The sequence below is a fragment of the Rhamphochromis longiceps genome, linkage group LG5, assembly GCF_057381845.1.
Source record: "Rhamphochromis longiceps isolate RC_006_pf linkage group LG5, R_longiceps_female_GT1.1, whole genome shotgun sequence".
Classification (NCBI taxonomy): Eukaryota; Metazoa; Chordata; class Actinopteri; order Cichliformes; family Cichlidae; genus Rhamphochromis; species Rhamphochromis longiceps.
Genome location: NC_140561.1, coordinates 34072508 through 34100415, shown reverse-complemented (window position 1 = coordinate 34100415; position 27908 = coordinate 34072508). Strand labels below are relative to the sequence as shown.

The 27908-nt window shown below is 37.3% G+C and overlaps 1 protein-coding gene across 3 annotated transcripts in view; it reads right to left on the bottom strand.

Annotated features, from left to right (window-relative positions):
- The window catches only part of LOC146670422 (metabotropic glutamate receptor 4-like), a 198278-nt gene that overhangs the window by 61754 nt on the left and 108616 nt on the right, over positions 1-27908 (bottom strand). For all 3 annotated transcript variants that reach the window (XR_014911783.1, XR_014911784.1, XM_085407328.1), the window contains exon 3: positions 20750-20966. Coding sequence is in view for 1 of the 3 variants with exons in the window: in XM_085407328.1 (XP_085263454.1) it covers positions 20750-20966 (217 nt within the window). In the remaining 2 variants the exon portion in view is untranslated. The remainder of the gene's footprint in view (positions 1-20749; positions 20967-27908) is intronic.

The following is a 27908-nucleotide window of genomic DNA, read 5'->3' as shown; positions in this document are numbered from 1 at the left end:
ACTAAGATCCCTCTTTCAATTGCAAGAAAAAGAAAAAAGAAGAAATGACAAGGCTGCATAATAGCCTGTATTTTATTTTTCACTTCTCTTCAAAAGTAAGGGCAGTGGTTTTAATCAAAACAATTGACTTCTGTCTGACCTCTTTCCTTTGAGTACAGTCCAGGAACGCCTTAGGCTGGGCTGAATCCACACCGTGCCATATGAAAAGGAGGCCTTTAGAATGTAGCCTACCTAATTGACTTTGTAATAGTGTCATAGTTCACTGCCACCAAATTGACTGAGTTTTCAAGCATGCTTTGGCTACAATGACCCCTGAAAAATGACAAAAGGGCCTCCCAGTGCAACTCCAAATTTATCACTAGCAACAAGAGGCTGACAATCTAAAACTGAACAGCAATGTGATTATTTACAATTGGTCATTTTGAGTAATTAGTTTAACATGTCGCATTTCCTCTCCACTAAATCTGCTTTGCTTAATGTTCTTTCATTTGGATATTTGACCTACTGGGGAAGATTAGAAGACATTAAAAGGCTATTTTAATACACTACTCTTTCAAATGTTAATAAATGACGTATTTTTGAGAATGCATATTGATGTATTTTGTGTAAAATCACACCACAGATTTTACTCAGATTTACTCAGATCAACAAAGTCTGTATCAGAGATATGGATAGGTTTAAAAAACAAAACTAATTCATAAAAAAAAAAAAAGAATGGTTATAGTATTTCCAATTACTGTATATAAAATCTCCAGGACTTTTAGAGAGACTCAAAATTAGAGAAAAGAACTGTATGTAGAATCATATGATTTTAGCATATTAGGTGTCACCACCAAGAATGTGATGTTATATTGGCCCGAGTTTTAGCAGGCATCTATTTTAAGCAAAATCATTCTGATTTATGGATATAATTTTGCCTGTCCTAGTTAGTGACTAGTGGGACGACACAGCAGAGCATTAGCATGAGGTGAAGAGAAAACAAGTTTTCAAATGAATACTTTTGAATATCAGATTTGTAAGGCCACACTGCAGAGAGTTCAATTTCAATATATAGTGCCAAATCACAACAGCTACCTCAAGGCTCCACAGAAAGCCACAAGAATAATAAACATATTCTATTTTTTGTGGTTAAAAAAATGCACTCACTTTTTTTCTTTCATTCAAACTGAAACAGACAACTGGAATATTCCTCTCGTTCCTGTCTGGATAGCCTGGGCCTCTTACAGAGATTTTGTTTTTCACACCTTTGACCTGCACTGTGTAAAAAGAACTCCTGCTTACCTTCAAATGGTGCTAATTAAATGGGGTGAGGGGGGATACAGGCACCATATGGAGGAGGCTCCTACTGCTTTAGAATTTTCACTTAACTGCTCTTTCTCTATGTTTCTATGGAAAGGATGTCATCTGACTGACAATGATTAGTTAACAGGTCTTCACAGCCCAGTGCTACTTTATAAATCAGCTGTACTGGATGACACATGACTCACTCACAAATCTGACTACGCTGGTTTGTCTTGTAAAATTGTGAATTACTTCACAGGAGAAAAGAGCAATTTGATGTTTCACTGAGAGCGAATTCAGAAACTATTTGTATACTTTTATGCTTAATATTTTATTGGTGCTATTGTAACAGGTACTGTGAGTGTGAAGGAAGCTGCAATACTATGGGAAGCCTCTTATGAGAGAAATGCTAAGCCGCCAGAAATGATACATAGCTGCTCCAAAGTATTTTTGCAACATAATTGACGTGCCACAAGCATAATTTCCCATCATTAGAGGAACCTGTTGCCTGGGAGCATAGGGGCTTTCGAGGAGGAAAATCCAAGCCCTTAAGCTGCCAGGCCTGAAAGATAACAGGGCTGCAGCAGCACAAATGCAGAGATTTGGGGGAATATGTGGACAACAAACAAACACATTTTGCAATTCATTATACTGGGTGGTAGAAATTGTATCAACCATTCTGTCACATATAATGAATGCAGACCTGGAGGAACACTGTCATATAAAATCTGCAAAGCAGTGAAAAATAAGTGCAACCTCAAGACTGATTTGTGGAGCAAAGTGTTTTTGAAATGGCCTAATAATAAGACCGGTCCATCTTTTCAAAAACTCTTCAATCCCAACTCCCATCAGCTTTTTGCTCTTCAAACTAGCTCCAAAACTGCTGGAGGAGATGAATAACCTCTGTTTATTTGCCATGATCACCTCCTTGTTAATTAAACACTGACAGAATAAAACAATGGGATCAGATGTTTTCATCTTCTAATTGACTGATTGATTTGCCTGCTTTTTATCACCCCATGAGAAGTTTTTTATGATGTAATGCCAAGACTGTTTCAGTTGATTTATAGAATGCTGCTTCAGCGGGTGCGCTGATGTGGGAAGGTGATATAAACATCATTTGTGAATTCATGTAGTACAAAAGTCTGCTGAGGAAACTGACAAAAAATATGAAAAAAAAAATAGGCAAGTGTTTTGTTTTGCTAATTTGATGTTGCTGTGGAGTCCCTATAGAAAAGGCATAAATGTGGGCTGTAAAAAAAAACTCGCACATTTTCAATATGTTTATAAATATCAACAATCTGAAGCTGCAAAAGACTGACTGCCCAGTGTGGGAGTTGTTTACAAGATTTTGTTGTTATTGTTGCTGGATCATGGAAGCATTGAGAGCTTTCAGCCTGGAGGATGAGCTATTGTTGAGGATTTTTCCATCCTTCTGAGAGCTATATATCTACTTCTGCCTTTGGGATAATCGTTGTTCATGAAATGAATTTTGCTAATACTTTTTATTAAAGAGTTGTTTGTCATTTTTGGTTAGGACTCTGAGGAAGTTTCTGACAGAGGTTTATGATGTGAAGCAATAAACAGCTTAGTTTCTCTCCCTGGAGGCAAAAAGTATAAACATAAATTCTCTCAAACAAGTCTTTTGGTTTACATTATTGTTAAAGACTGTGGGATTTTCACATTAAAGGATGCTATTATAAACATTTTACACTCATATTTAATGTTTATTTTGATATGTTTGCTTGTTAAGTTCACAGCTGTTCAACAATGTTATTACAAGGTACCAGGTTAAGTGTTCATGAAATCGTGGAAATTGGTGTCCCCAAATGATCAAGTGGGACTGATGAATGAAAACATACACTCTTAGCTACAACTGAAAGTGTGATTCAATCTCTGTAGGACGTCTTTTGAAAGTTGGACAGAAATTATCAATCAGATAAATATGGAATTAAACTTTAAAATACAACTAAAATAACAGAATAGTACACAGAGTAATTTTTAGAAGCTAGCAATGTTCTGCTTGGAGGGATTCTGTCTGGGAAGGTTGATTTAAATCTGCAGTTAACTGTTTCATTTTTTTTATTGCCCAAAATAATCTGACCCTTCTTTGCACTCCTTAAAATTATTCCATTATAGCAAAAACAACTCAATTGTTGGAAGATCTTCTCTAGTGAAATCCTCTAGATGCTGATCAGGACGTTCTGTGAAAACCTGATCCTCCTTTATCCTCGTCTATTGAAATGTTTTAGGATTTACAGTAACAATGTGTGGATACTAGGGAAAGCTGTTAAATGTGCCAGCAAGGAACTGAGCAGAACAGTAGATGTCAATTTTACCACAGAATACCCACAAACGCATGTTGGCAACTCCTTTACCCCAACGAGAAGAGCGCTTTAAAGTGATTGTGCCAGCAACAAAAGGGGACCTTTTACATTAAGAGTTTAACGTAGACAGTCTCTGAGAATTTTCTGGGTTATCCTGGATTACCAGCTCAGTGAGGGACGCTATTCAGGTCGCCAGTGATTACACTCAGACAGCCAGACTATTTTGATTTGTAGCCATGCTTGCAATGTTGTCTTAGGGATTGTAGGATGATCTAAAGGGTCAGTCAGTCAATCTAAAACTTGACACTTGTACTGACATATAATAAGATATGTGGAGATCTATGGCTAGTACTTTTTTTCTCTGCATTGTATTCAGATAATGAATCCTAAACAGTAGCTTTGTCATTCACTGGTTTTGTACTCAACTTTGAAGCTTTGAAGGAAAGAGGTCCAACATATGAACTTGAAACAGTGGATGAGGCTCAGCAGTGAATCTCAACCCTAATGGACAGTGTTGGACATCATTGCACCCACATCCCTAACTAACTAACTTTATTAAAAACAACAAACAGACAAACACTATTCAGAATTGCTATGTGATTTTAAAACGGGAAACTATGGGGATTGACACACAGTCTCAAGTGGCATCAAGAGGAACTGCAGTTTTTGCACAGTGGCTCATGATTTTTCTCCTGGCCACCAAATTTATACTGGATACTGAATACTAAAAGAAATTGTTTTGCTTTTTTTCTGAGCAGATTGGAGGTCAGATAAATACAAAGCAGTATTGTTTTTCCTCACAGCTCAGATGTGTAAAATTAATAGCCAAATGTTCAGCACTAGAAATAAGTATTACTCCTAAAATCCAATTTTAGGGCTGTTTTCAACTGAAGAACATCTTGGTCAGCTGAAATAACCCCCCCCTTTAGCCAAATTGATTGCAGAGTTCACTCCACCTTCCTTTCTATTGCTGTTTTTTGTTGTTGTTATTGCTGTTGTTGTTGTTGTTTGCTTGTTTGTTTTAGATCAGCAATTTAAAAAAAAAAAAAAAAAAAGAGTATTTGCAGCACATGGAGATACTTTTACCCTGGTTCTCTTGAGCTGAAATAATATGAAACTTGGAGTGGATCAGCAGCTGACCTGCTCATTTGTTTCCAAATTTAACAAAATAGACACAGCTGGTCAGCTTTATGAAGGCATAAAACCCATCAGTAATCTTACCGAAAGAGAGATGGTGGTACTATTTTCTCTGTGTGCAAGTAACTTGGCTTAATAATGTACAACTCACTGTGCTTATCTGTGTGTTTCATGTGGATGAGTCAGCATGGCAGAGTATGATATTCTACTAAAATAAACAAAGACAGAACTTGTTTACATTCCTTGAATGTCCTCGTTAAGTGTCAGCTTGTCCCCCAGCAAACAATTACAGAACATTTCTTAGTTATTCATGATTAAAGGACAGCCTCAAAGTCCTTTTACTTTTCAATTGTTTTTGATAAACAGCTGCTGTACACACAGATCTTAAGAGAGAACATTAAAACAAAGAAGTCTGTGTTGTCGCTCAAACAGAAATAAATAAATAAATAAACAAACAAATAAATCCCCAAAACAGGATTTTAGGATTCAGTGTTTTGTGTGCAGAAAGGAAAAATATTTCACACACACTGTGATGTTGGAAAGTGCTCAGCTGCACCAAACCAATTTTGCATCAAAGTAGTAAGATGAAAAGAATTCAAAGCGACAGTGATATAATTTTCACGGAAATCTCATGTTGCAACCTTCTCTCTGCATTCCTGATTCTGCACAATTCAGAAATGTTTTCTTCTGACAAAATGTCAATAAATATGTTTAATATAAATTGTGTGATACACAAATGAACGCAGCAGTCTTTATCCTTTATAAAGCCTGACCTTCAGTTCATTATAATTAATCATCTGAAAAGTGTTTGTACTAGTTTTGTGCTGACATCCTTTTTATTATTAATTAACTACAAAACATGTTTTGCATATTTTATTCTTTTGCATGGTCACAAGAGGGTTTTTTCTTTTTTGAAAGCATAACAACACTTTGCAGTGTGTCTGAAAACATGGTCCCTCAACATTTAACAATACTTTGTGCGTGTGTGTGTGTGTGCGCGTGCGTGCGTATGTGTGTGTACTTTTCATGAATATATTCACCATAAGAACATGTACAGGTTCACATTTAAGACAAATGCGTTCATAAAAATAAATATATTGTTTCAAATATGCACTGATGAGGCAAAAAAAACCCTTAGGACCACTCGCAGGTGGTATTCAATAAGCAATAATTATCTCATAAGAATGACACATCAATGTCTTTGATACATCAGACATTAAGTGGACAGTCATCTCTCGCCTGTGTTGGATGCCAGGGATGACAAGGTGTTGGGGTATAAAAAGATAAAGAGGTCTTGTAGAGCTCATGCCGTGATGGCTCTGTTGTGTACTATGTGAGTATAAAGTCACTTTACCATCTGCAATGGCCCCACGTGCTGTGATCCAAACACACCTTCATAGTTTCACAAGAAAATTTCTGTGTGAATGTGCATTTTATTGTATAAATTTGTTTTCCAACAAGTTGTAATTGAATGAGCATGTCTCTGTAGTCTGTATTTACAGCATTATTGCTTGTCTAAAATGCTGCTCTTCTCTTTTTTTCTGCACTGTAGGGTTTTCCTTGGGAATTCTTTTATCTGAATCCAGGGCCTAATGATGCCAAGGATGTTGTACAGATTTCAAAGTCGTTCAAAGGCTGATTCATGATTTTGGCCGGCATAAATAAACTCATTTGACTTCAGGTATGCAGACCTTCACATATTTGCACATGGGAGCTGTCCAATACCTCCACAGTGCATCTTTGCTGAATCAACTACACAAGCGCTGGAATGGCTTTATAGCATGCCAGCAGCTTTATATTCATTTTACTATAATGTTATACTTGCCTTACCTACAGGGCTAAAGAACCTGGCTTCAGTGCCTTGCTCAGGCACATGCTGACAGTAGTTAAAAAGTCAATCAAGCCCCCTACAGCCTCTTCTAGCTCAAGTAGGTCTTCGAACTGGGAAACTTTCTGCTAGCCAGATCCGTTAACCTTGAGGCTACTGCTGTACCTCACTTGATTAATTAATTTATTTCTTTTGCACTTCACATCAGCAACTGCCCTCAGCAAGAGACATCTCACTCATTCCTTACAGACAAAATTGCACTAATTTCTTATGCTATAAACAATGTGAATAAAGTTAGATAATGATGAGACCTTAATTTGCCAGGGGCCTCGGGGTTCCCTACTGGAAGATTTTTTTTAATGTTTTCCTAAAGTCATGGCATATCAACCACTCAGGCAGCCCAGTTTATTTTCATTTGTGTTTAGTATGCATAAAGTTGCAAATATAAATATTATGACTGAAGGGGATTAGTGGATGAGCATTGTATTCAAAGATAACTTGGATTAACTAACGAGCAAAACAGATTTTCAGAGGCTTTGTTAAAAACTGGGAATGTGCAATGTCTTCCTAAATATTGGTTAAACTGACTAATTTATGAAGCCAGCATTGCTCTTTGGACATAACATGCACAATGCCATCCTCCTTAAAAAATGTAATTCTTTTAGTACACTTTACCATTCCATTCATTTATCCATTTACAAATTGTTTTGCATGTTCTCCAAACAAACTAACTTGACAGCAACTGAAAAAGAAGTGGGAATTGCCCTTTATAAACAACAACAACAACAACAACAACAGATTTCGTCTTCACATGCAGAGACAATGATTCCACTTCCACACGGAGATCTGACTATTTCACGCCTGCTCTATCTTTCAAGCCTTGTCAAGAATTCTGTGGAGAATTCACAGATGAGTGCACACATTGTTCATCTCACAGTCGTACAATAAAAGGACACTTGATGGAAAAATACAGGCCAAACATAAAATGAATAACATATGACTCCAATTATGCCAAATAATGTGAATGAAAGCAGGTTCTTATGCTATGAAAGATATGTGAATCAAAGAGGCACAGTTTTACTTTATCATGTTATCTTCCGTTTTTAATTAAAGTCTTTGCCTTGTGTGCTTTGTCAAATGATTGGAGTGACAGTGTTAGTGCACTAAATGAATACAGTTTTTTAGGCTGCTAAATATATTCTTGCATCATTTCTCTGCTGCAGGTACAGCAGATTTACTGGAGTCTCAGACAAGCGAATGCCTTGCATTGCAGCAAGAAGATGACTGTAAAAGAAAGAAGCAGGAGGATCACTCCTAGATCTCTGCTCTGCTGTTCATGTCAGTACACTTCAGAGCTTTCGGTTCAAATATGGTAATCTTAGATGTGGTTAGCCGGCCTGTGGGGGAGACTTTGTCAAGCAGGGCTATGATTTCAAGTCTCTGGGTCAGTGCAGTGGGAGCTCTATTAAAGTGGGCTAATCCTACGGGCATAGTAACGTACCTTAAGGCAAGTGCCACGCTCTAATCTGTGCAGAGACAGAAAAGCTGATAACTTCCTACATTCTTTCCATTTTTCTTGTCTTTTGAAATTCATACATTATTCTAATATGGGTTTATGCCATTGCTTTTACTCAGTGTCATATAGATTTAACTACACTGTTTAAATACATTTTTAATCACATCTCTTCTTCTATATTAATAATAAATCCCTCTAATATTTTTTGTCTCTGAACTCTAAAATAGCACACCTTTTGTCTTTTTTTTTAATTCATCCATTACCAGCGCTGAGCAGTTTTATTTGACAGCAGGAAAAATGGATTTGTTCATTTTCTTTACACCGGCATATTTGACTGAACATACTCCCTATTCTTTAGAGCTGCCACATCCTGTACAAACAATTCATCTGCCATGAAAGGCACCATGTGTTTTTCTTTGCTGTCTGATGTCGTAGATGACAAGTTTTGTAGACTGAGCAGGAAAGCTTTTTACAGAGGGGAAATTTCCTGACTACCACCAAGATAGGATACACCTATTGGTTGAAACACTCGTTGCCTTATGGCTGTATCCAGTGTGACTGATGCATTTGTCAGTCACAAAACAGGAAAACATACCTTTTAAAATGCAAGAAAGAAAACTGCATTGAGCTGCAGCCAGTAGGCGAGTGAAAGAAAGTGAATTAAACTACACAATGCACAATCACTTTTGCCTGCCTTTAGACTTTGACCCATTCTGAATCATTTGTATATCTTGGCAGCTTGGTCTCATAATTGATGCCATTCATTACATGATTGAGGGGGGCGTTTTGATGAGGTGAGTGGAGGTAACTAGACCATTGCTGAGAGCAACTTACACTGTGATGATTGATAGGAAGCCAGCTGCATAAACACTGACGTGCTGGTTGCCCAAATGCAAGTCAGTGTTATTCTCTTTCCCAGCTAGGGGCAAAGCCATTAATAAACCCTGCAAATGATGATAGCTGTTGTATTGATTCTAGTTTGCACTCTCTACTCCACCAGCCCGTCTCTTTTTCAATACTTTGCCTCAGTAAACACAGGCATCAGAACTGTTGACCCGGGTTGTCTCTGCCATTGATCACCCTGCTGATGTTGGGACACCACATTCTCTGTTTGCATGGTAGCTCAATTTATTCACAAAGCTTGCAGATGGCACAAAATGGATCAATACAACAGGAAAAATGGAAGTATGAGATTAAAACTCATAAATGTTTTCCTGACAAATGAGGTAATATCAATCCTTGCTCCTCTGCAACAGATTAACCTGTATTTTCCAAGAAATCAAGACTGTGGTATTTTACCAAACAGAAACCTGGAGGGAAATGCTGTACTGCGCCTCATGATCACAGTATGGCGTTTGTTTACCAAAAAAACAAAACAAAACAGTAAGGACTAAACAGCTTTATTTTGATCACTTCCTCATCAGGCACAATAGAACAAATGCATAATGAATTTGTAGAGTTGCAGCAGTTCCCTCACTCCTAGCTGATCAAACAAATGCTTCTCTCTCATTCTGCAAAAACTTCCCTTTTTCCACCCTTCAAATCCGCTCCTACTTTCTCTCACCCACACGTCACTCCCTTCTTCTTCCTCTCCCCCTCTCAACTAACTGCCTTGTCATATCTAATGGAAATGACACGCCCTGAGACGAAGTGACATTATGTCAAAAATTTATCCTGCGATTACTGCCAGGCTAAATCACTCTTGCTTTATTTCTCATTCTGAATTAAAATAGGAACACTCTCACAGAGACACCATAACTTCAATGAGGCTCCAGTGTAATGTCTTCAATAACACTTCGTAGCCAATGTCTTCCACTATTTCAATTTTGCTGAGAAAGTTCAAAGCCTCTGTGCCTCTTAAGTGAGTTTGAAGCCTGATGAAGAAAAAGAGCAAAATTGTGTTAAACTTTTAGATGCCAACAAAGGGTGTCGGTTTTTTTCTACTTCAATGACATGGCTGCCTCCTCTCACACTTGCTTTTATAGAATTACCTCAAGCTCCTGCAGTTTGTCCTGGTGATTTATGGGCAATTTTGCATTTTGAGGAAGCTGTGAAAAGTCTCTTTTTTAAGTCTAGGTTACTTTAGTTCTCTCTGGGTGACAAATATAGGCAAAATATTCCAAATTTCTAAATGCTTGGTAGGGCAAAAATGCCAGCCATATTAATGTGTTACCATCTCAATCCCATGATGTGTTTATAACCCCAAAGATGATGGTTTCAAACCACGTGATTTGGGGAAAACCCATACCTAGAATATATTAATGCAATACCTTTTTTCAGCTGTTGTCACAAAATCTAATGCTTCTGGTCAGAAATAACTATAATTCCTCGGATGTTCCCTTCAATCAGTTCTAGATGTTTCGCCTTGCCCAGACATTTTCCCGATTTCATCAGGGCTAATGGGACAATTGGAATCCTATTTGTGTCTCACTGTGCTGCCTATTACCTTATGGAAATCCTGCTCAAAATACAGCATCACTTATTTCTTTACGCTAAATCAAATTCAGTTTCCACCATCAAGGTTATTTCAGCATGCTGTGTATGGAGATTGCTTGTGCCTAACAGTCAGTGGTTGGTTCATGCCAATGTTTTCCTATCACATGAGGTACCAAAGCCTCTATTCATCCCCCTCCCCCTTGTGACAATGGTACCCCTGACTCGCTAGCACAAGGGTGCTTTTCTCATTTATTCAAAATTGACCTTTCAAGGTCCTTGTGCAGAGATGAAATGTTGTTTAATCCCCCAGCAGATGAAGAATACAGTTTCAAGAACTTGTTAGAGTTTTAAGATCACAGTAAACAGTGTAAAACAACACCATTTTGACAGAAACAGGACAAAATATTGTTTTCGCTGCTTAAAGGGACCAAGGGCTCACTTAGCAGCTCAACATGCATCAGCGAGTTACTCACAGCAATATTACTTTTCACTGTCTTTAATTATTAAATATAAATATAGGTCACACAAATGATTATTTACACCCAATGGCAAACTAAAATGTTAGGTTTGGTTTTATATGAATTATGCAGCACAATCATTATTTAAATCTGCGTGGCTAAAAAGAAAATAGAGAAAGCATAGCTATATATTTGGTGTGGATAAAAGATGGAATCAATCAGTTCCAAGCATATTTAAATTAATGACTCTTAAAGGTCATCCCAATCTCCAGAGAGCAAAGGTGCAACTGTCTTACATCTTTTCACCTTTTCAGTGAAGTGCATTACAGAACTCGGTTCTAATGATATGTTAAATAAAAAAAACTTTGACATCATCTAGTTTGCTGTGCATCCCGTAGTTGCACAGCCATCACAATGTTTCAACACTATTGTCAATTTAGAAAGAATGTTGCAACTATGCAAGTTAGCCAGAGCAGTAATTAGCTCTCAGGGGAGCCAGAAAAAGACTACAGCAACAATATTATCTTGTTTAACATCAGTTCACCCTGCTAGAATGCATCCTCAGGCACAGCCTCCAACTTCAGAAAAAGGCTCAGACTCTTATCTGACCTATACGTGCTTTCTATTTGTAAAGATTTTATATATGTAACTTTATTATATCATGAACCACATCTAGCAATAAAAGAAACCATTTTTAACATTAATATTTTACATTGTAAACAGTTTGGTCCTGTTAACTCCTTCATGTATTAGCTAGTTACCTCGTGAATTTCTAGGTTAGCAGAAAAGCTAGTTTGCCTCCTTGCTGAATTGTATCAGCAAAGCCATTCTTCCAGAATCAGTGTCGGTGGACAATTACAGGTTCATCCAAAGCACCATGGGACAGTTCTATGGATTTAAAAGCTCACTGCCTTAAAGCAGGATTTCTTCATTTACTCCTCTGGCTCAAAAAAAAAGTCTGATTGTATAGAAATCGCACTTGTCAGTCTCCAGTTTCAAATCTTATTTAATGAAAAACAATGTCTGTTTTCTAAATTATAGCCCTTTGCAGAGGAAAAAAAAAGATAATAAAATGATGAAGGTTTAATGGAGGTCTAACTTGTGATGGATAATTCACAAGAGTATGAGCATGTGGACACTTCATAACCAGGGCTTACACATCAATGGGAGGAAATCAGGACAGGATGATAGATTCCATCTTTAATATACAGTCTATACTATATTGCCTGACAGGAAGAACTACAGCAAGAGGGGAGTGTGTCGTAATTAAAATACCACTTGCACTCGCTCTATCTGGTTTGTCTTGTAACGCAATGCATCATTGCTGATGACCTCATAACACTCTTAACTAACAAGACCTAACGGTGACAAATGTTTCAACAATCACACTCTGTCTACATACGATTCAACCACCAAGCCTTTTCTTTCCACAAAAAACAGCTCACTGATTTACACCAAAGAACGCACAATACTGTAACATAAACAGAACAGGTTCACGGTTTTCATCTAAAGCTTCTGTTTTTGTGTGAGGATGTTTATCAGGATGAAGATTCAAGCTAGATGAGAAGCTGACTAAACAACGTCTTCCACCAGCTCGTTAGGAAGAAACCTGAAAGAGCAATAGTTCTGAAGGAAACTGTACTGCCAGATGTATCTGTGTTTCTTTGTCATACAAGGCTCCGTGCTGTGTAAAGAAAGTTTACAGAGTTGTGAAGCAAAGTCTGATCAAACACAGATACTATAAAGACACATAAAATGATTTTGTCATTTCTGAGGTCATGAAAGCCTCTTCAGCTATGCTGTTGTTAAGTGAGATGTTAAGATGTCAGCGTCGATAAATAGATGCAACTGGCAAAAACACAATATCCATTAATTGACTTCCTTCCCGCAAACTGTGCTGAGATGCACCTTGACCGCCTTCTCTTTATTTTAGATTTGTGTAATTATATTATTCTCGTCTCTCCCTAAGCTAAATTTTATTGCTGCTGTAATGAGCACATTTCCCCAAAGGGATCAATAACTCTCAAGTCAAACTAATCTAAAGACACTGCTCTACTGTGCCACTGGCTGCATGCGCCCAGTAATCTAGATGCCAAGTGTGCCAACCAGCAACTATATAAAAACAACACATATATAAAATGGAGAGAAAGTAAAAATGAAATGAATTAACCTTAGGCTGATAAAATCATAAAATACATCTTTCCTTATAGGAACCACATATAAATTAATTAACAATAACCATTGCTCTCACAGAAATAGTGCAGCTTAGATAAGGCGAAACTACAGGAAATAAAAAGCTGTATTTCCTGTAAACATGTGCGAATAGGACAAACAATCAAGTTTGGAGTCAGTACAATAATTCTTAGGATTTGTCTGTGTTTTGTCTGGTACAATGTTGGGTTGGTTGCCTGGCATATAAAAGGCAATGTAATGCATTTATTAAACAAATATTTTCACATGGTTTTGTGTGAAATCATGAAATTACTCTGTAAGCTCTTGTATTTGTACAGAAACACTGCATACTCATTCTTCCATGAGTTCACTGGAAAATGTCCAAAGCTCTTTGTTGTACAGACAATGCATGCGTGTATTAGGCATTAGTGTAATCTAACTCTGTGTTTGAGTGACTGTATATGTTTGAGTGAGTGCCAGAGAAAACTTGTGGTACCAGGTTTGGTCACACTGCAATACCACTGAGGAAATGTTGGCTAAGGAGTGCAGCAATGCACACATGAATTGAAATAAAGTAACAGGGTTCATTATACAAAATTATGTATTTGTTTACATTATTTATGATATCCAATATTTATGCTTTAAGGAAAATGACCTCTGGTGGCTCAACAGCTTTGAACTAGTGTCTGCACAGTAAACAGTTTTGTGAAATGCAAGTTCTTTTCCTAATTTTAACTCAGTTGTTTTTTTCTCAGTTGTTGCTGAAACATAACCAAACCACGAGTTAGAACGAGTGAGTAAAAGAAAAGGTTCAAGTAAATAAACTGGAGTCCAGTCTCTCAATGAACAGTAAAATGTGTCCATGCCACTTTCATTCCACCTAATGTGACCTTTGTCTGACCTTTAAAAGCATTTGTTTCAGGAATGCTTACATGGGTCGTTTCAGGTGGTACTGTAGCAACAAATGATTTAGTTGAAGGACCTGTTGTTTTTTTGTACATTACTCTTCATACTTTACTCTCTGAATAAGACACTACAAATGTCACAGGTCTTATAAGAGACAGACGGAATATTAATGTCGGACATGATTTTTACCTAATCTTTGAAAAGAGGAGCTCTGTGCCCTTAGTGTGTCTAGAGAGATGCTCAGTCATTACATTCCTTCAAGTGAAGCTCCTCTATTAAGTGAACTCTGAGTGACCTCTGTAACCTAACCTAAGGAAAAAAATCTCCATAGTAACATCCATAGGATCGATTCAGGGCAACTGCATACAACATCACTATCTTAATGAGCTTCTTAATGCAGTTTTTGATCAAAGTGGGAATTCAAATATGTTTATTATTTTTACATTTAGTAATGTTTTTATCAATGTTGTTGCCAATACTCACCTCTTGTTTTTCTAAATGGACTGAGCAATTAGTACATTTTAGAAATCCTCTCTGGGTTTGACATTGTTCAGTTAAATGCTAATGCAAACCACTACATCAGCAAATAAATATAGCTGTGTAAAAAAATAATTCCACCCTGATTAAAGCTAAAACGATTATGTTGTAGGTAAATAAGATTTAAGATTTTAATTACTTGATATCATTTTTATGTTACAAAAACTTATGTTACAATTTTTTGATGATCTTTTTTTTTTTATGATTTTTTGCTTAATTTGGTTCATGCGTTGACCAGGGTAAAGAGCACCAGGGAAAGTAAGGAAACTGGCTTTGGAGGCATCTTTTAATAAAACTATTGGACAACATTACTGGTTTTTGTGAACGCCAAAAATTGATGGAAATGTTTCCTACTTCGTAATTAGGCACATCTGTTCAATTGCTTTTTAACACAGGTTGTGGGGAATATGTTCTTGGCTCCTTTGTGCCTGTAACTGAGCATTGTTCAAATGTGATGGCTAACCTGTATATAGTTGATGACCATGTTCCTTTAACACCACAATGTACCCATCTTTTGATGGATGTTTCCAGGAAGGTAACATGCCATGTCACAAAGCTCACATCATCTCAAACTGGTTTCTTGAACATGACAATGAGTTCATTGTACTCAATGGCTTTCAAAGTCTCTAGATCTCAACCCAATAGAGCACCTTTTGGATGTGATGGAACATTAAAGCAATTCGGAAGTGTCTAATCAATATTTGCAATGTTAGTGCATTTTTCTCGCACAGTAAGAACTAAATTGAGCAACTTTGGTAACATTTGAAATTTTAAAATCTTTTTACATTTTTTTATTTAAATATGAGCCTTCAAAAATTGAAACACGGCATGATTGCACAGCAGTGACCAACATATCAAACATGTATATACATATACATATACATACATGTACATGTATATGTACAGTATGTATTTTTGTCACTTTAAACTAAGTTAAGATTGCAACACAAGATATCATGTTGCTTCAGAAACTGTCATGGAATCGTTACACTACTGTAATGTAATGTGTAAGCCTATTCTAATGAAGCTAATATGAAGCCATTAGAAAGTGCTCAGTGGAAGCTGAGAAAATCTTATCCCCCTGACAAAAGTGCTATTGATATGTTCTTATGAAAAGGAGCTGTCTGGATTATCTGCAGAATTGTAATCCAGATTAGTTGCCTGAACTGTCTAATTTAAATTATTGTCTTATGATGTTGCGTAATTGAAATCTGTCTTCTTCTCATAAGTTTGGAATGATCGACTTAAATAAGTAGACAGACAAATTCAACTCTCTTTGAAAGTTAAAATCAGTTATATGTCCATTTTTTGTCTAGCTTTATCCAGAATTTTTCATGTACATAGTCATTAGGAAAATTTTGCCACTCATCTTATATTCTTGGGGGAGGGGGGGGGGGGGGGGGGGGTATCCTTCTTGTACACCAACCTGATTATCTCCTGTTGCTGGGTGCAATGCTAAAGCTATTGAATGTCACTTAAATGTCATTCTGTTTTTCTCTGACAACCAAACAGACTACCAACTAGAAACAAATTTGATGCTCATAGTTTTAAGTCAGTAACCTCATTTTATTGTTTTTGGTGTCCATGTAATTATTCATATACTAACCTTATCTATAAAAATTCACACAACAGCCTCTTTTGTGGCCAATTTGTGCCACATCCCCCGGGTAGTTCAGGCTAAAATAAACTCCACTTTCCCCCATAACCTCCCCCACACCCTAATCCGTTGCTTTTTTCCCCCTGCACTTTTGATTGAATCTGCGTCACGTATTTCTCCATTTTTGTCTTTGTTTTAAATATGTATTAATGTGCATTGACATTATAAAGTACAAGCTGCCACAGAAGAAGCAGAAAGGGAATGATGTCACATGAAATCATTTGGTCAGCTAACATTTCTATAGGGTATTACTTAAGATCGAAGTTCAAATAGCACTTGGCTAAGGAAATTGGCTTTTATAGTGTCTTTGCATTAAGAGCAATATGTAACCATTACGTCCCTGTCAGAGAGGGAGAAAAGATGGAGAGTGAACTGCTAGAGAAGAAGAGTGATGATTATTTAGCCTTTCGTTTTGCCTAATTAAGCAATGACAAGTAATTGTTCAAACAAATTGCAAGAGGACATATCTGAGGCACTCAGGGGTCATTTGCGTTATGTCAAATAATAAATAAAGACATAACTGCCTGACACATCACACACGGGTGTGAACTAGAGATTAAAAGGCCATACAGATAGAAACAGGGACATCGCTGTGTGTGCTGTGATCTCTTCCCTGGGTGACTGCGGTCATTTAGAATGCAGATGTTCACAAGTCTGTCTGTTGCTCTGGGTGGAGCCGTGCTTCTATCTTATCCTGTTACACAGTCTACAATACTTTCCAGTTTCTTTACCTTGCAGCTTTCATGATATTCTTCAAAGAGTGCATCAAATATTTATAAAGCAGTAAGAAGAAAGCGTGATCTAGCTTATTCCCCTATGCCATAAAACTCCATTGTTGTTACACTATTGCGTTGAGTGGTGCATTACTGCATTACGATAAACACAAGCCCTATGCATCTTAAGGCTTGCTCTAATGCACAAACTTATTATCAAAATTCAGTACTAGTGCACCACATATGGTACTGTGCAAAAGTCTTGAGTCACCCCATATCTCTTCATATTTTGCTTAGTTTGTACATTTCTTATCAGCATGAAAATCAGTATTTGAAATGAGCATCTTTATTCTATAAAACAACCTGAACTCTCTTAGGTAAGCTTCCTTGTAATTTCTTTAAGCAATGTGATGGCAAATTTTTAATGATTCTGGTCTTCCGTGTGTTAAGCTGATGATGAAAAGTTCTGACTGTATTGTGTGACAATGGTGGCTAGATAACATGTGCTTGGATGATTCATGGTCCAGCACAAGGACTAGGATGAAAATGAGTGAAGAAGCTGCCAATATCCAAAGGACTTTGAAAGACCTTCGAAAACCCTGGAGAACTATTTTTCAAGACCACTTTGAAAATTGCAAGAAAGTCTGGCTACTCCAAAGCAAAATATAAGGAAAGGCAGCTCAAGATGTTTCCACAGTGCTACATGTATTAATCTTTAAATAATACTGTAACTCAGACCTGCAAAGTTGTGCACAAACACCCGGTTGGTGTTTTAATATTTTCATGGGATTTGTTATTTATGACATAAATATAAAGCCCCACCAACCTTAATATTTAAATGTGAACTGCTTTTAACCTGAAAGATCATTTCAGTAAGAATCAGTTAATAAAACATAATTATGCATTTTCCCCATGTGTTGAGTTCATACTTTGTTTTCGCTCACTAGGCATAACAATCAGCCCATTCTAAAATTGTCTGTTCCCTGGATCTACAAATAAACCACCCAGGAGCAATGCAGAGTTGTTTGTGCTCCCCTTTTCTTCTTCTTCATTTTACATTCTCCACATGGGCTTATTCAGCCCAACTCTGTGGCTAACACTTGTAATCCTCATCACATGGGGGTAGCAGTTACTCCATTAGCAGGGTTTTTTATGTTGATGTCAGACAGGCCATTGGTTTGCAAGGGAAATCTTGTTAGGGTTCTTATTGACATTGTGTTTCATTAACTTGATTAATGACATCTATTGGGGCATGCTCCATAGTAATCAACGTCTCTGCAGAGAAGGGCAGTCTTCAGCCAGAGATGAGCTTCTACTGCCCAGAACTGACTGGTCTTTCTGTCTCCTGTTTGTTTCCTAAAGTCTGCACTCGGAAAGAATCGTACATTCATAAATACGAAAGTAGTAAGCAATAAGAGACCATTAAGTAGACCCCAGATGACCATTAGGAAGTTTCCATTTCAGAAACTATGTGCGTTTCATAAAATAGGTCCTTTGAAATTGAAGAATAAAGCATCCGGTGGCTGCATCAGCTCCACGTAAGATGTTCCAAATTATCTGGTGTTATTAGAACCTACTATGTCCTCATTGTACTGCTCTTTGCTTTGATGTCTTTGGTAATTTAATATAACACATTCATTGCCAGCAGAGAAAACATCTGCTAGAATGTAGCAGTAAAATACAAGGTGAAAAAAGGGGATTTTTCCAACATTAGGTGTAACTAATACACATATTAAAATTTAGTATGGCAGAAAAAAAATATTTATGTCAATTGCTGTTTGACAAAAATACCAGGTTGTTTTATTACTTCCACCAGCATACTTTTTGCCTGTCCTGTCCACAATCCTCTGTGCCATTTACAACTAAGCAACTAAGTGCATCAAAAGTTCAACATTACGATGAAGTAGTGAGTCCCAAATGTATACACCCTCCATGCAGTATTACATAGTTTAAAAGGGCATAGTGAAGGTAAAAATAAAAAGTATGTGATTTGGAACGCTTTCTTTTTTTTAAACAAAACAAGTGACTGCTTTTCGTGTCCATGTATCCTACCACAGCTCTTACAACCATCCCTTCAGGGTGGGTCACATCCTGGGTCAGTATATGGGAGATGAGAAGCTTCTCATCTCAGACACTACACAGAAATAAACACTGAAGGCCACTGATTCCCAGCTCGAGGCACTTTTTGCCAGAGAAGAGGGATACAAAAGCAGAGATCACAAAACCCCACCTGGAATTCATATTTACCTTTCATCATCTGCTTTTTACCCACATTGTACTCAGTCTTATTTGCTGGCTCTCTTAAGGGAAAGCTGTTCTGGTGAAGCTCCAAGCATGTGGCTCCTGGGCTGCCAGGGCTGCTGCTATGGGAGCTGAGTCAGATAATTTGCCCGTTCAGGTTATTTTCTTTATTCAGCTCATGACAGTGGCAAAGTAGGAGAACAAGTGCAGCAATGAATTAGCAGAATACTTCAAATCCACAGTCACAGGGATTTGCTCACTTAATATTGTGAAAGCACACAGTTTCAATTAAGAGCTCAAACTAAATTGTAGCAGCTAATATCTATGATTTTTCTGAATAATTTATATAGATTAGTGTGTTTAGAGAGATATGTACTGAGCTTGAACAATCCCCCAAAAAATTGTGTTGATAATACAGTTAAAGTCTGATCCATTTTATTGTAGATAAAAAAAAAAATATAACTAAACATATTATAATAATGCTATTTATCTAAAACAAAATAGCCTTAACGTTTTGGCAGTGAAACGTATGAAATGCTTATGACTGTTCTTTAATATAACAAAGAAATGAAAAAATATTTTTAAAAAGAAATATAGTCTATGAAAACCAAAATTTTTGCTGATGTCAAAAACATTTGGCCATGACTTTAGTTCAACATCACTTTGTAGTTTGTTTAATTCTGAATCCTCTACTTTAACTTTATGGCCTTCTCCATTTTGGTATGTTAGAAGCCAAAAGTGACAAAAGGGTGGACTGCGAAATAGGCCGGATGGGCTTAACATGGCCACATATTTAAGTAATTGCATTAAAAATGTTCCAAAAGGCAGCCAACATAAATGAAACTTAACCTTGAGACCTAAAACATTTGACTAAGAAACTGACACCCTGTGAAGTTCTCACATATGGAGAAATAAGCTCTTTGTATTAAGCTGTACCTATACTTTTTAAGGTAAGCCATTTTACATTGGACTTTATAAGGAATAAACTGCTGTTGAAGACAGCCTCAACTGGTCATTCCAGGTACTACAGTTCACTTACAATGTAAAGCACCTTGAGGCAGCTGTTGATGTGATTTGGTGCTATATAAATAAAATGGAATTGAATTGAAAATCTGTGTGGGTATGAAACATTTTACAGAGTTGTTTGGCTTTAATAAACTTTAGTGTAGATTACTGTGATTGGCATTGTGTATGGGTGCATTGTTAGGTGTATATTCTAGATGTTAATTAGCAACTTCTACATATGACTGATATTGTCTCTATAGCATCACTCTTGTAAAACTGAATGGTGCTTCAAAGCCATTCATATCATAATTATATGCATGGTAACAACAAACAGATGTACTCTGTGGTATTCAAGTAGACCTCTGCATATGCAAGTTCTGGGTTGAAATCTAACATTTGACCTCAGTGGCTGACTTTTGCTAGCTGTGTCACTGAGATATATCATTCATCAGTGCAGCAAGCTCAAATAGGTGACACCTTCCCACATTGGTGTGCAAGTTATGCAGTAATGATGTACAAGGCCAAGTGTACTCACCATCCTCCCGAGACTTCTGAATGAAAGCATCAACACCGCTCTCGCCATAGTTCCCCTCTGAGGCCACTGTGGAAACATAGTTCCAGCGCATATACTTCACAATATCTACCATGGCCTGGGCCTGGTAGGTATCAGGAGGCACCACTCGGGAGAAGAAGTCATAGCGGGTGTTGTCACTTAGCTCTGGAGCTGTGGAGGCATAGCTCACCTGGGGTATCTGCACAAAAAGAAGTAATAATAAAATAAGCTTGAAGGAGCTTCTAGTAAAAGGAGTTGTGGGATTGAAGTGAACAGTATCAAGGCAAAGCAATGCACACTTACTTGTGTGTGCTTTTCAACTACAAGGGGATCAAAGTGCTTTACATAAGACATAAAAGGCATTAGGACAAGATATAAAAGAAGCTCAAAGCTATACAGTAATAGCAGACACAGATAGGATTTAAAAAGAGTACAATAAAAAAAAAACACAATAAAAGTAAGTGACATATTTAAAGAATAAACAATTTAATTTAATAAAGGGCACTTGCCCTAGAGTTTATAGACAAGTTTATTGTACATAAAAACTGAATACTGCTTATCCACTTTTAGTTTTGACTAAGGGACAGTAAACAGACCTTCAGAAGAACAGGAATGTATTGTAGCCTGAACCATTCAGTGCTAATTGGAATCATTTCACAGCCACTCATTTAAAACGAGGAATCGATACAAATGTGTGAAAACTCAAGTCATATCAGCCACTTGATCTTGGTCTCAATGTAACAGCAATGTTCTGAATAAAAATGGTAAATGGTCTGTATTTGTATAGCGCTTTACTTGGTCCTAAGAACCCCAAAGCGCTTTACACTATACACAATCATCCACCCATTCACACACGCATTCACACACTGGTGATAGCAAGCTACAGTGTAGTCACAGCCACCCTGGGGCGCACTGACAGAGGCGAGGCTGCCAGACACTGGCGCCACCGGGCCCTCTGACCACCACCAGTAGGCAACGGGTGAAGTGTCTTGCCCAAGAACACAACGACCGAGACTGTCGGAGCCGGGGCTCGAACCTTCCGATTACAAGACGAACGCCCAACTCTTGAGTCACGATCGCGGCTCAATATGTTGATGCAACTTTCTAGATATAGTAGTCTGGCATAAATCATTTTGTTTGTCATGCATCCTTATGATAGTAGCCCAATTTTGTGAATGTCTTCATGTAGTCATTGAAATTGAAGCACCAATACACCATTTTTTTCCATTACCAATTGGAGCTGAGATTCAAGTTATTCAAGTTATTTCTCTTTAGACAGTTATCAAACAACACCCTGCTGATCCATTTATAATACCCAGCATCACTAGTCCCTTATGCTACCGTAGGCTGGCCAGAATATAAATTGAGATCATGAGTATGTCACACATTTCAGCATGGGTCACTTGCTGGTATATTTGTGTACCACAGAATGTCCATGCTTGGCTCTAGCTTCTACAGCTAAGCATGATAGAAAATGATATAAAAATAAATAACTGAAGTATTGTACATGGGGTACAGTGTATAAGGTTTTACAAGCATTAGATTAGATTAGATTAGATTAGATGAAACTTTATTAATCCCTCGGGTGGGTTCCTCCGGGAAAATCAGTTTCCAGTAGCAAAGCAGATGTGCAAGATGCAAATTTTTCTGCTCCAACTCGATCAACGATTTCACTGATGTGTGCACCAAGAAAAACAATACACACACACAAAAAAATAAAATAAAACATATAGGTGAGCTAAAGCAAGAAGCTTTTCTTGAGTGACCATAATTTTATATAAGACTTACTCTTAGCTGGTGTTGTGTTTCTCAACACAAGAGGCTGTTTTCAGGGATTTCACCATGTCAGTTGTTGTGATAGATAAACTGTGTTTGTGTAAATGGAATTTTTCATCCCTATGGGTCACACTGAACAAAACAGACAGACGGCAGAGGTGTTTCCTGGTAATGATACACAGTGTGCCTTTTTGATGAGGATCTGTCGTCATGTTTTTGTGTCTCTGAACAAAATGAGGAGAAGGTGCACTCAGTGAAACATGAGCCTAATGAAAACAGCACTGTTTCCCTCCAGATACTTCTTTGCCACATGCAGCATTTCATTATCACTGACAGACCTGTAGGCGCACGCACACACAGATAACCCTTGAAATGAAAACATCTGACTTAAAGGCAATGTCCTCCCAACATGATGAACACCAGAGTGGCCTAACGCCCTTCTTTACATTACAGTATATCAATAAAAATGAAGAACTTGTCTCCACTCACCAGTGGCTGCAGATCAACCTTGGCATTGTAAATACAAATACATATTCGACAAACAAAAAACAAACAAACAAAAAAAAAAACATAGGTACGGCATGTTCATGGGTAGTTAGTAAGAAGAATCTGGAAGGTGAAACTAGTAAGTATGCATTATGATTTATGTTTGAAAATGCCTTAGTTATTGGGATAGTATGTACCATGCACCCCTTGCCTTGAAATGTGATCATGCAAAACTGGTCAGCCAGGAATCAACCTGTTAAACTTCCAATTAGTAGATGACTTGTTCTATCTCCTGAGCAGGTCCTCTATTAAGTTTAGTCAAAATTTTGTAAAAACTTCACACGCTGAACTAAACTAAAGATAAATCCTTTGGGAGCTAAAAATTGAAGCAGTTTATCAACCTGCTTACCTGCATCACATCATAATCAGAACACATCGTGACCTCTATAACAATTAGCTTTGGTGTTTTTGTTCTCTTTTCTGCTTTAATTATACTACTATGACAACAAGCTTATGTTGCATTGTTTCATTTTAGATTTTCCTTTATTTCCTAATTTATTTGTTTTCATGTTTCAGGTTGGATAATGGGTGAAACATGGTAGAGGCAATATCACCTTCTTGAATCCTTCTCAACAGCAGAAAAACAAAAACTGGTCAGAAGTGGGGGGAATAAAAATGCAACCAACTACATTGCAACAGCAAACAAAAAGAAGGTAAGATAACTGTGCAGTGGCTTTAGGGGAAGTCATGACAATTTGTGAATGGCCCAGCCAAAGTATAAACTTTAACTTCACAGAACATCTGTAGGGAGACCTGAAGACAGCAGTTCTCTGAAGCTTTCACAGGCTCTGCCAGGAGGAATGGGATAAACTGTCCAAATCCAGGTTTGCAAAGCCTGTAGAGACTTACCCAAGCAGACTGCTAGTGTAAGCTGTAACTGCTGCAACGCTGGTTACTTTTATCATGGGTTCTTAAGTCTGAACTGACAGAGAAGGGGAAAAATCCAATATTATAGACTTAAAATTGTTAAAACAATACTGAATACTTCCTAAAGCGATGGCATGTGTACATTTTTGTATTGCGAAATAAAAAAAAACAAAAAACACAAAAACTCTGAATATGTGACGCTCATCTGAGGCCAAATCTGAGGTGAAGAGGGTTGGTTTCTTTTAAGCTATCAAAAGAAACACAGCAGGCCAAAAATACATGTTGGTACATGGCGTTTGTTTGTGGTCTTTTCAGTCCCATCTACAGCAGCCTTATCCATGCATGTCTAAGATACCTTAGCTTGGTTTGAAATCTATTCTTGAGGATAGGTTAGAGGCCAGACTCAACGAGGTACTTCGCTTTTGTACCAGTACTTTAAAATGATTTCCTGAGCAAGCACTTGTGAGGGAAAACATGAAATAATGGAATATGTTATAATGGAGCAGAGTGTATTCATAGACTGGAATCTTTGAAAGCTTACTTTGTCAACCATAATATATTACTGATCAAACTTATGTGGGGATAAAAAACGACACAAAAGTCTCCTTGGAAACAGTCATTATTATTATTATTATTATTATTATTATTACTATTATACTGCAGTTACTTTTCCTTTTAAATAAGAAAACAGTTCAGTAAAATTAACCCTCATCTGTGTAGGGGTAGTTATGTTGTTTATTTGTTATTGAAATAACAAACCAATTAATTTCATATTTCCTTTTCTTGCTCCAACTCATATAACATCTCCCAGATAGACAAGTAGATGGACAGACAGATGGAGAAAAAATAGAAACCCTCTGAACCAGTAACATGAACCTGCACTACATCAAAAACATCAAGGGTTTGTTCAAATTATATCGACAAAATACATCCTGGGTGGCCTGCTGAATATGGGAAAGCTCATAAGTATGCACATCACGATGAATGGATTAAGATCTAAAGAATCTCATTATTTACCTTGCATCTGAAATGAACAAAGGTGCATTTTAGGTGCATTGTTATTTGAAGGAGGAAATAAATCACAAGTGAATAAGCATACTTGCTTGCTTGGCATGTGACTTTCTCAGCTTTGACACCCAACGTGTTCTCTCCCGAGAACTCTGCAGAGTGCAAAGCTGTTTAATTGTTGTGACTATTAACTGGTATATTCAGAGACCAGAAATAGCAGATTTCTGTCACACCATGTCACTCTGACAATCTGTCAGTTTCTGTTTTACTGGCTTGTTGCTTGTCGCTAACAAAGATGTGTAAAGGTTTTCATCTTGACCAGGATTTTTTTTTTTTTTTTACCTGAACTTGCGCTCTTAGCATTAAGCACCTGAGTTTGTGAAAGCAGTGGGAAAGCTAGCTGTGAATGTGATAGAACTTAATGATTTCAGTGTGATTCACATCCCAGCGACACATGGTAATCTGACTATAAAAAGAAAGTCTGCCTGCAGAAACTGCACTTACTATTGAGTTGAATGTCAGTCCTCTAGAATTCATTGCAAAACAAAAAACACATGACATATTATATATATGTATGTAAATAACAATTTTAGGCTTAGATATTTAGTTGGACTACACCTGCAGATAGGCATCTATAAGTTACTTGATTTAGAATTTAGACTCTTGCCTATTTAGGTCAAGACTCTGGATAGCAACATTTTCAAACATCCTAACATTACCTCAGATCCTAAGTGCTACGCTAAAATTATAATCTGGCAGAGAAAATTGGTGTTTCCTCCCTTTATGTTTTCCAGCATCATTTAAGACCTTTTAGTGACTGTGTGGTGCCATATTTATCTCAACTGTTTTCGTTGTTGAGCATCCTGTTGAGATGAGGAGCAACTTAATGATGATAATATTGGGACCCGAGGTGTAGGTGCAGTATTTTTCTGAGCAAATGATGCTGGCATGCAAAGTAGCTGACTATATTTGCATCTGTAATTCAGACACCTGACAGATCCTTGCAACCCGCAGTGTGGCCCAAATGCAGAGCATCTGTTTCAATCACGCTGCATATGGAAAAAATAGATGGAAAGAGATAGTTTAGCTGTACTACTTGGCATTCTAATTTTCTATCTGAAGAATGCTGACTTTCAACATTGCATGAGCTCAATTTTTGTGATCTATGGTATGAGTGCAGACATATAATAGACTACAAAGTCAATAGCATAATTAATCTAGTAGAAAATAAGTATTTTTCATATTACATATCATTTATAAAACAACAAAAAAATCTGTAATTGAAATAGCAACATTTTGATCATCAGTTCCAGATACACTGGAGTTTTCTGCTGTGGTACCATTATGGAGTACTTCAATTTGACTTCTGTTTGAGTTTAGTTTATCTTGTTCCTACACATAATAGCACACAAGTGCACACACAGAGGTGATGTGATACACAGTCCTGACAATGATTTTAGATTCTTCCACAGAACAGCTTTACCAGCAGTGGTAGGGCATTAAGATGTGCAGTAATGTGTAACTAAAGGCAGAGGAAAAGCTAGCTGGTAAACATAGGTATATTTTTTTTAATGAAGATTTTAAATGTAAAAACTGGAAAATGAAAAGAAAAATGCTCTCCAAATGTCTAATGTTTGAGGCCTCGGGGATACACACTATGCATTTTGCAGTGTATCACTGCCTATAAATATTTAGCTACAAGCCAAATCTTTTTAGTCTAGACTACTACAGTCAACAGAAGATTGTTTTTTTCTATATGTACTAATTTAAATTTGGTAGTAACTCTCTCTTCAGGGATTTTGAATATATGCCTCACATGTGCCTATGTGGAAAGCTGGAGGTAGGGAAGTGCTCCAGGAAAGGCAGCACAGAACAGAACAAGTATCAGTGACAATGTGACACTATTTAGATCAATAGATCAGGTGGAAGGAATTGAGTAATTAAAAAACATTTTTTTGCTCTTAAAGCATTTACTCTATATTGGCTAAGTGACATTTGTAAGGACATATTGTGTACTTTGTCTTTTGGTTCCTCATGACAGACATACAGCTCTCCATAGCAGGATTGTTGCAAAGTGAAACAACGTTAAATTCCTCATCTGATTAGCTGATATTTTTCAGCACATTTACAAAAAGCATGCTCAATTTTAACTTGTGTTAAGCAACATAATGAAGATTGAACAGTTCTAGTATTAACGTAAACTTAAACAGACATAATAATTGCACGCTTGAAAAGACTGAACACTTCGAAGTCTGCTTTTGTACTCGACGAACAGTGGGCTCCACCATTGTTTCGCTCTTTGTCAGAGAAAGCAAAGCTTGCAGTGCAACAGCTCCTCACTCTTACACAGCAGGAGCTTTGTGTGTTGACTGCAGCACAGCAAAGGCTGCATTATACTTAAGTGTCAGTAGGTAAAACAGCAGTGTGCTCACTACATTCAGGCAGAGATAATGCCTGCAGTTTTCTCCTCCAGCTTCATGCAGATTAAATTTACACAAAATTACAACATCTAATTTGCATTGTTTAACTATAAAATGGCCACTTAGTATGGGACTAGGATGTGAAGAAAAACAATATCTATAATGTTTTGATTTGCATGCTGAAATCTGCACAGATCCAGACAATTGTGTTACTGTTTCAGTGGCGTAGCTCCTTAATTCAATTTAGGGCCAGAAAAGAAATTTGGGCTTGGACAGCGGCTGCAAACATAAAGAGGACTCAGTTAAATTTTCAGTGAGAGATGTGGGTCAACTCTTTGAGTCAAACGCACCACTTCAGTATCCAGGCTTTCTCCGTAATTGCTATCAGCTGCTGTTGACACTGAGGGGAGATTAAAGTTTCACTTTGTTACTGTCAGGGTAAGTGGAGCAGCAAATAGTTGAGCCTTCTGAATAGAAAACCAATTCCTGTATAATGAAATAACAAAACATATTCTCACCGCTGA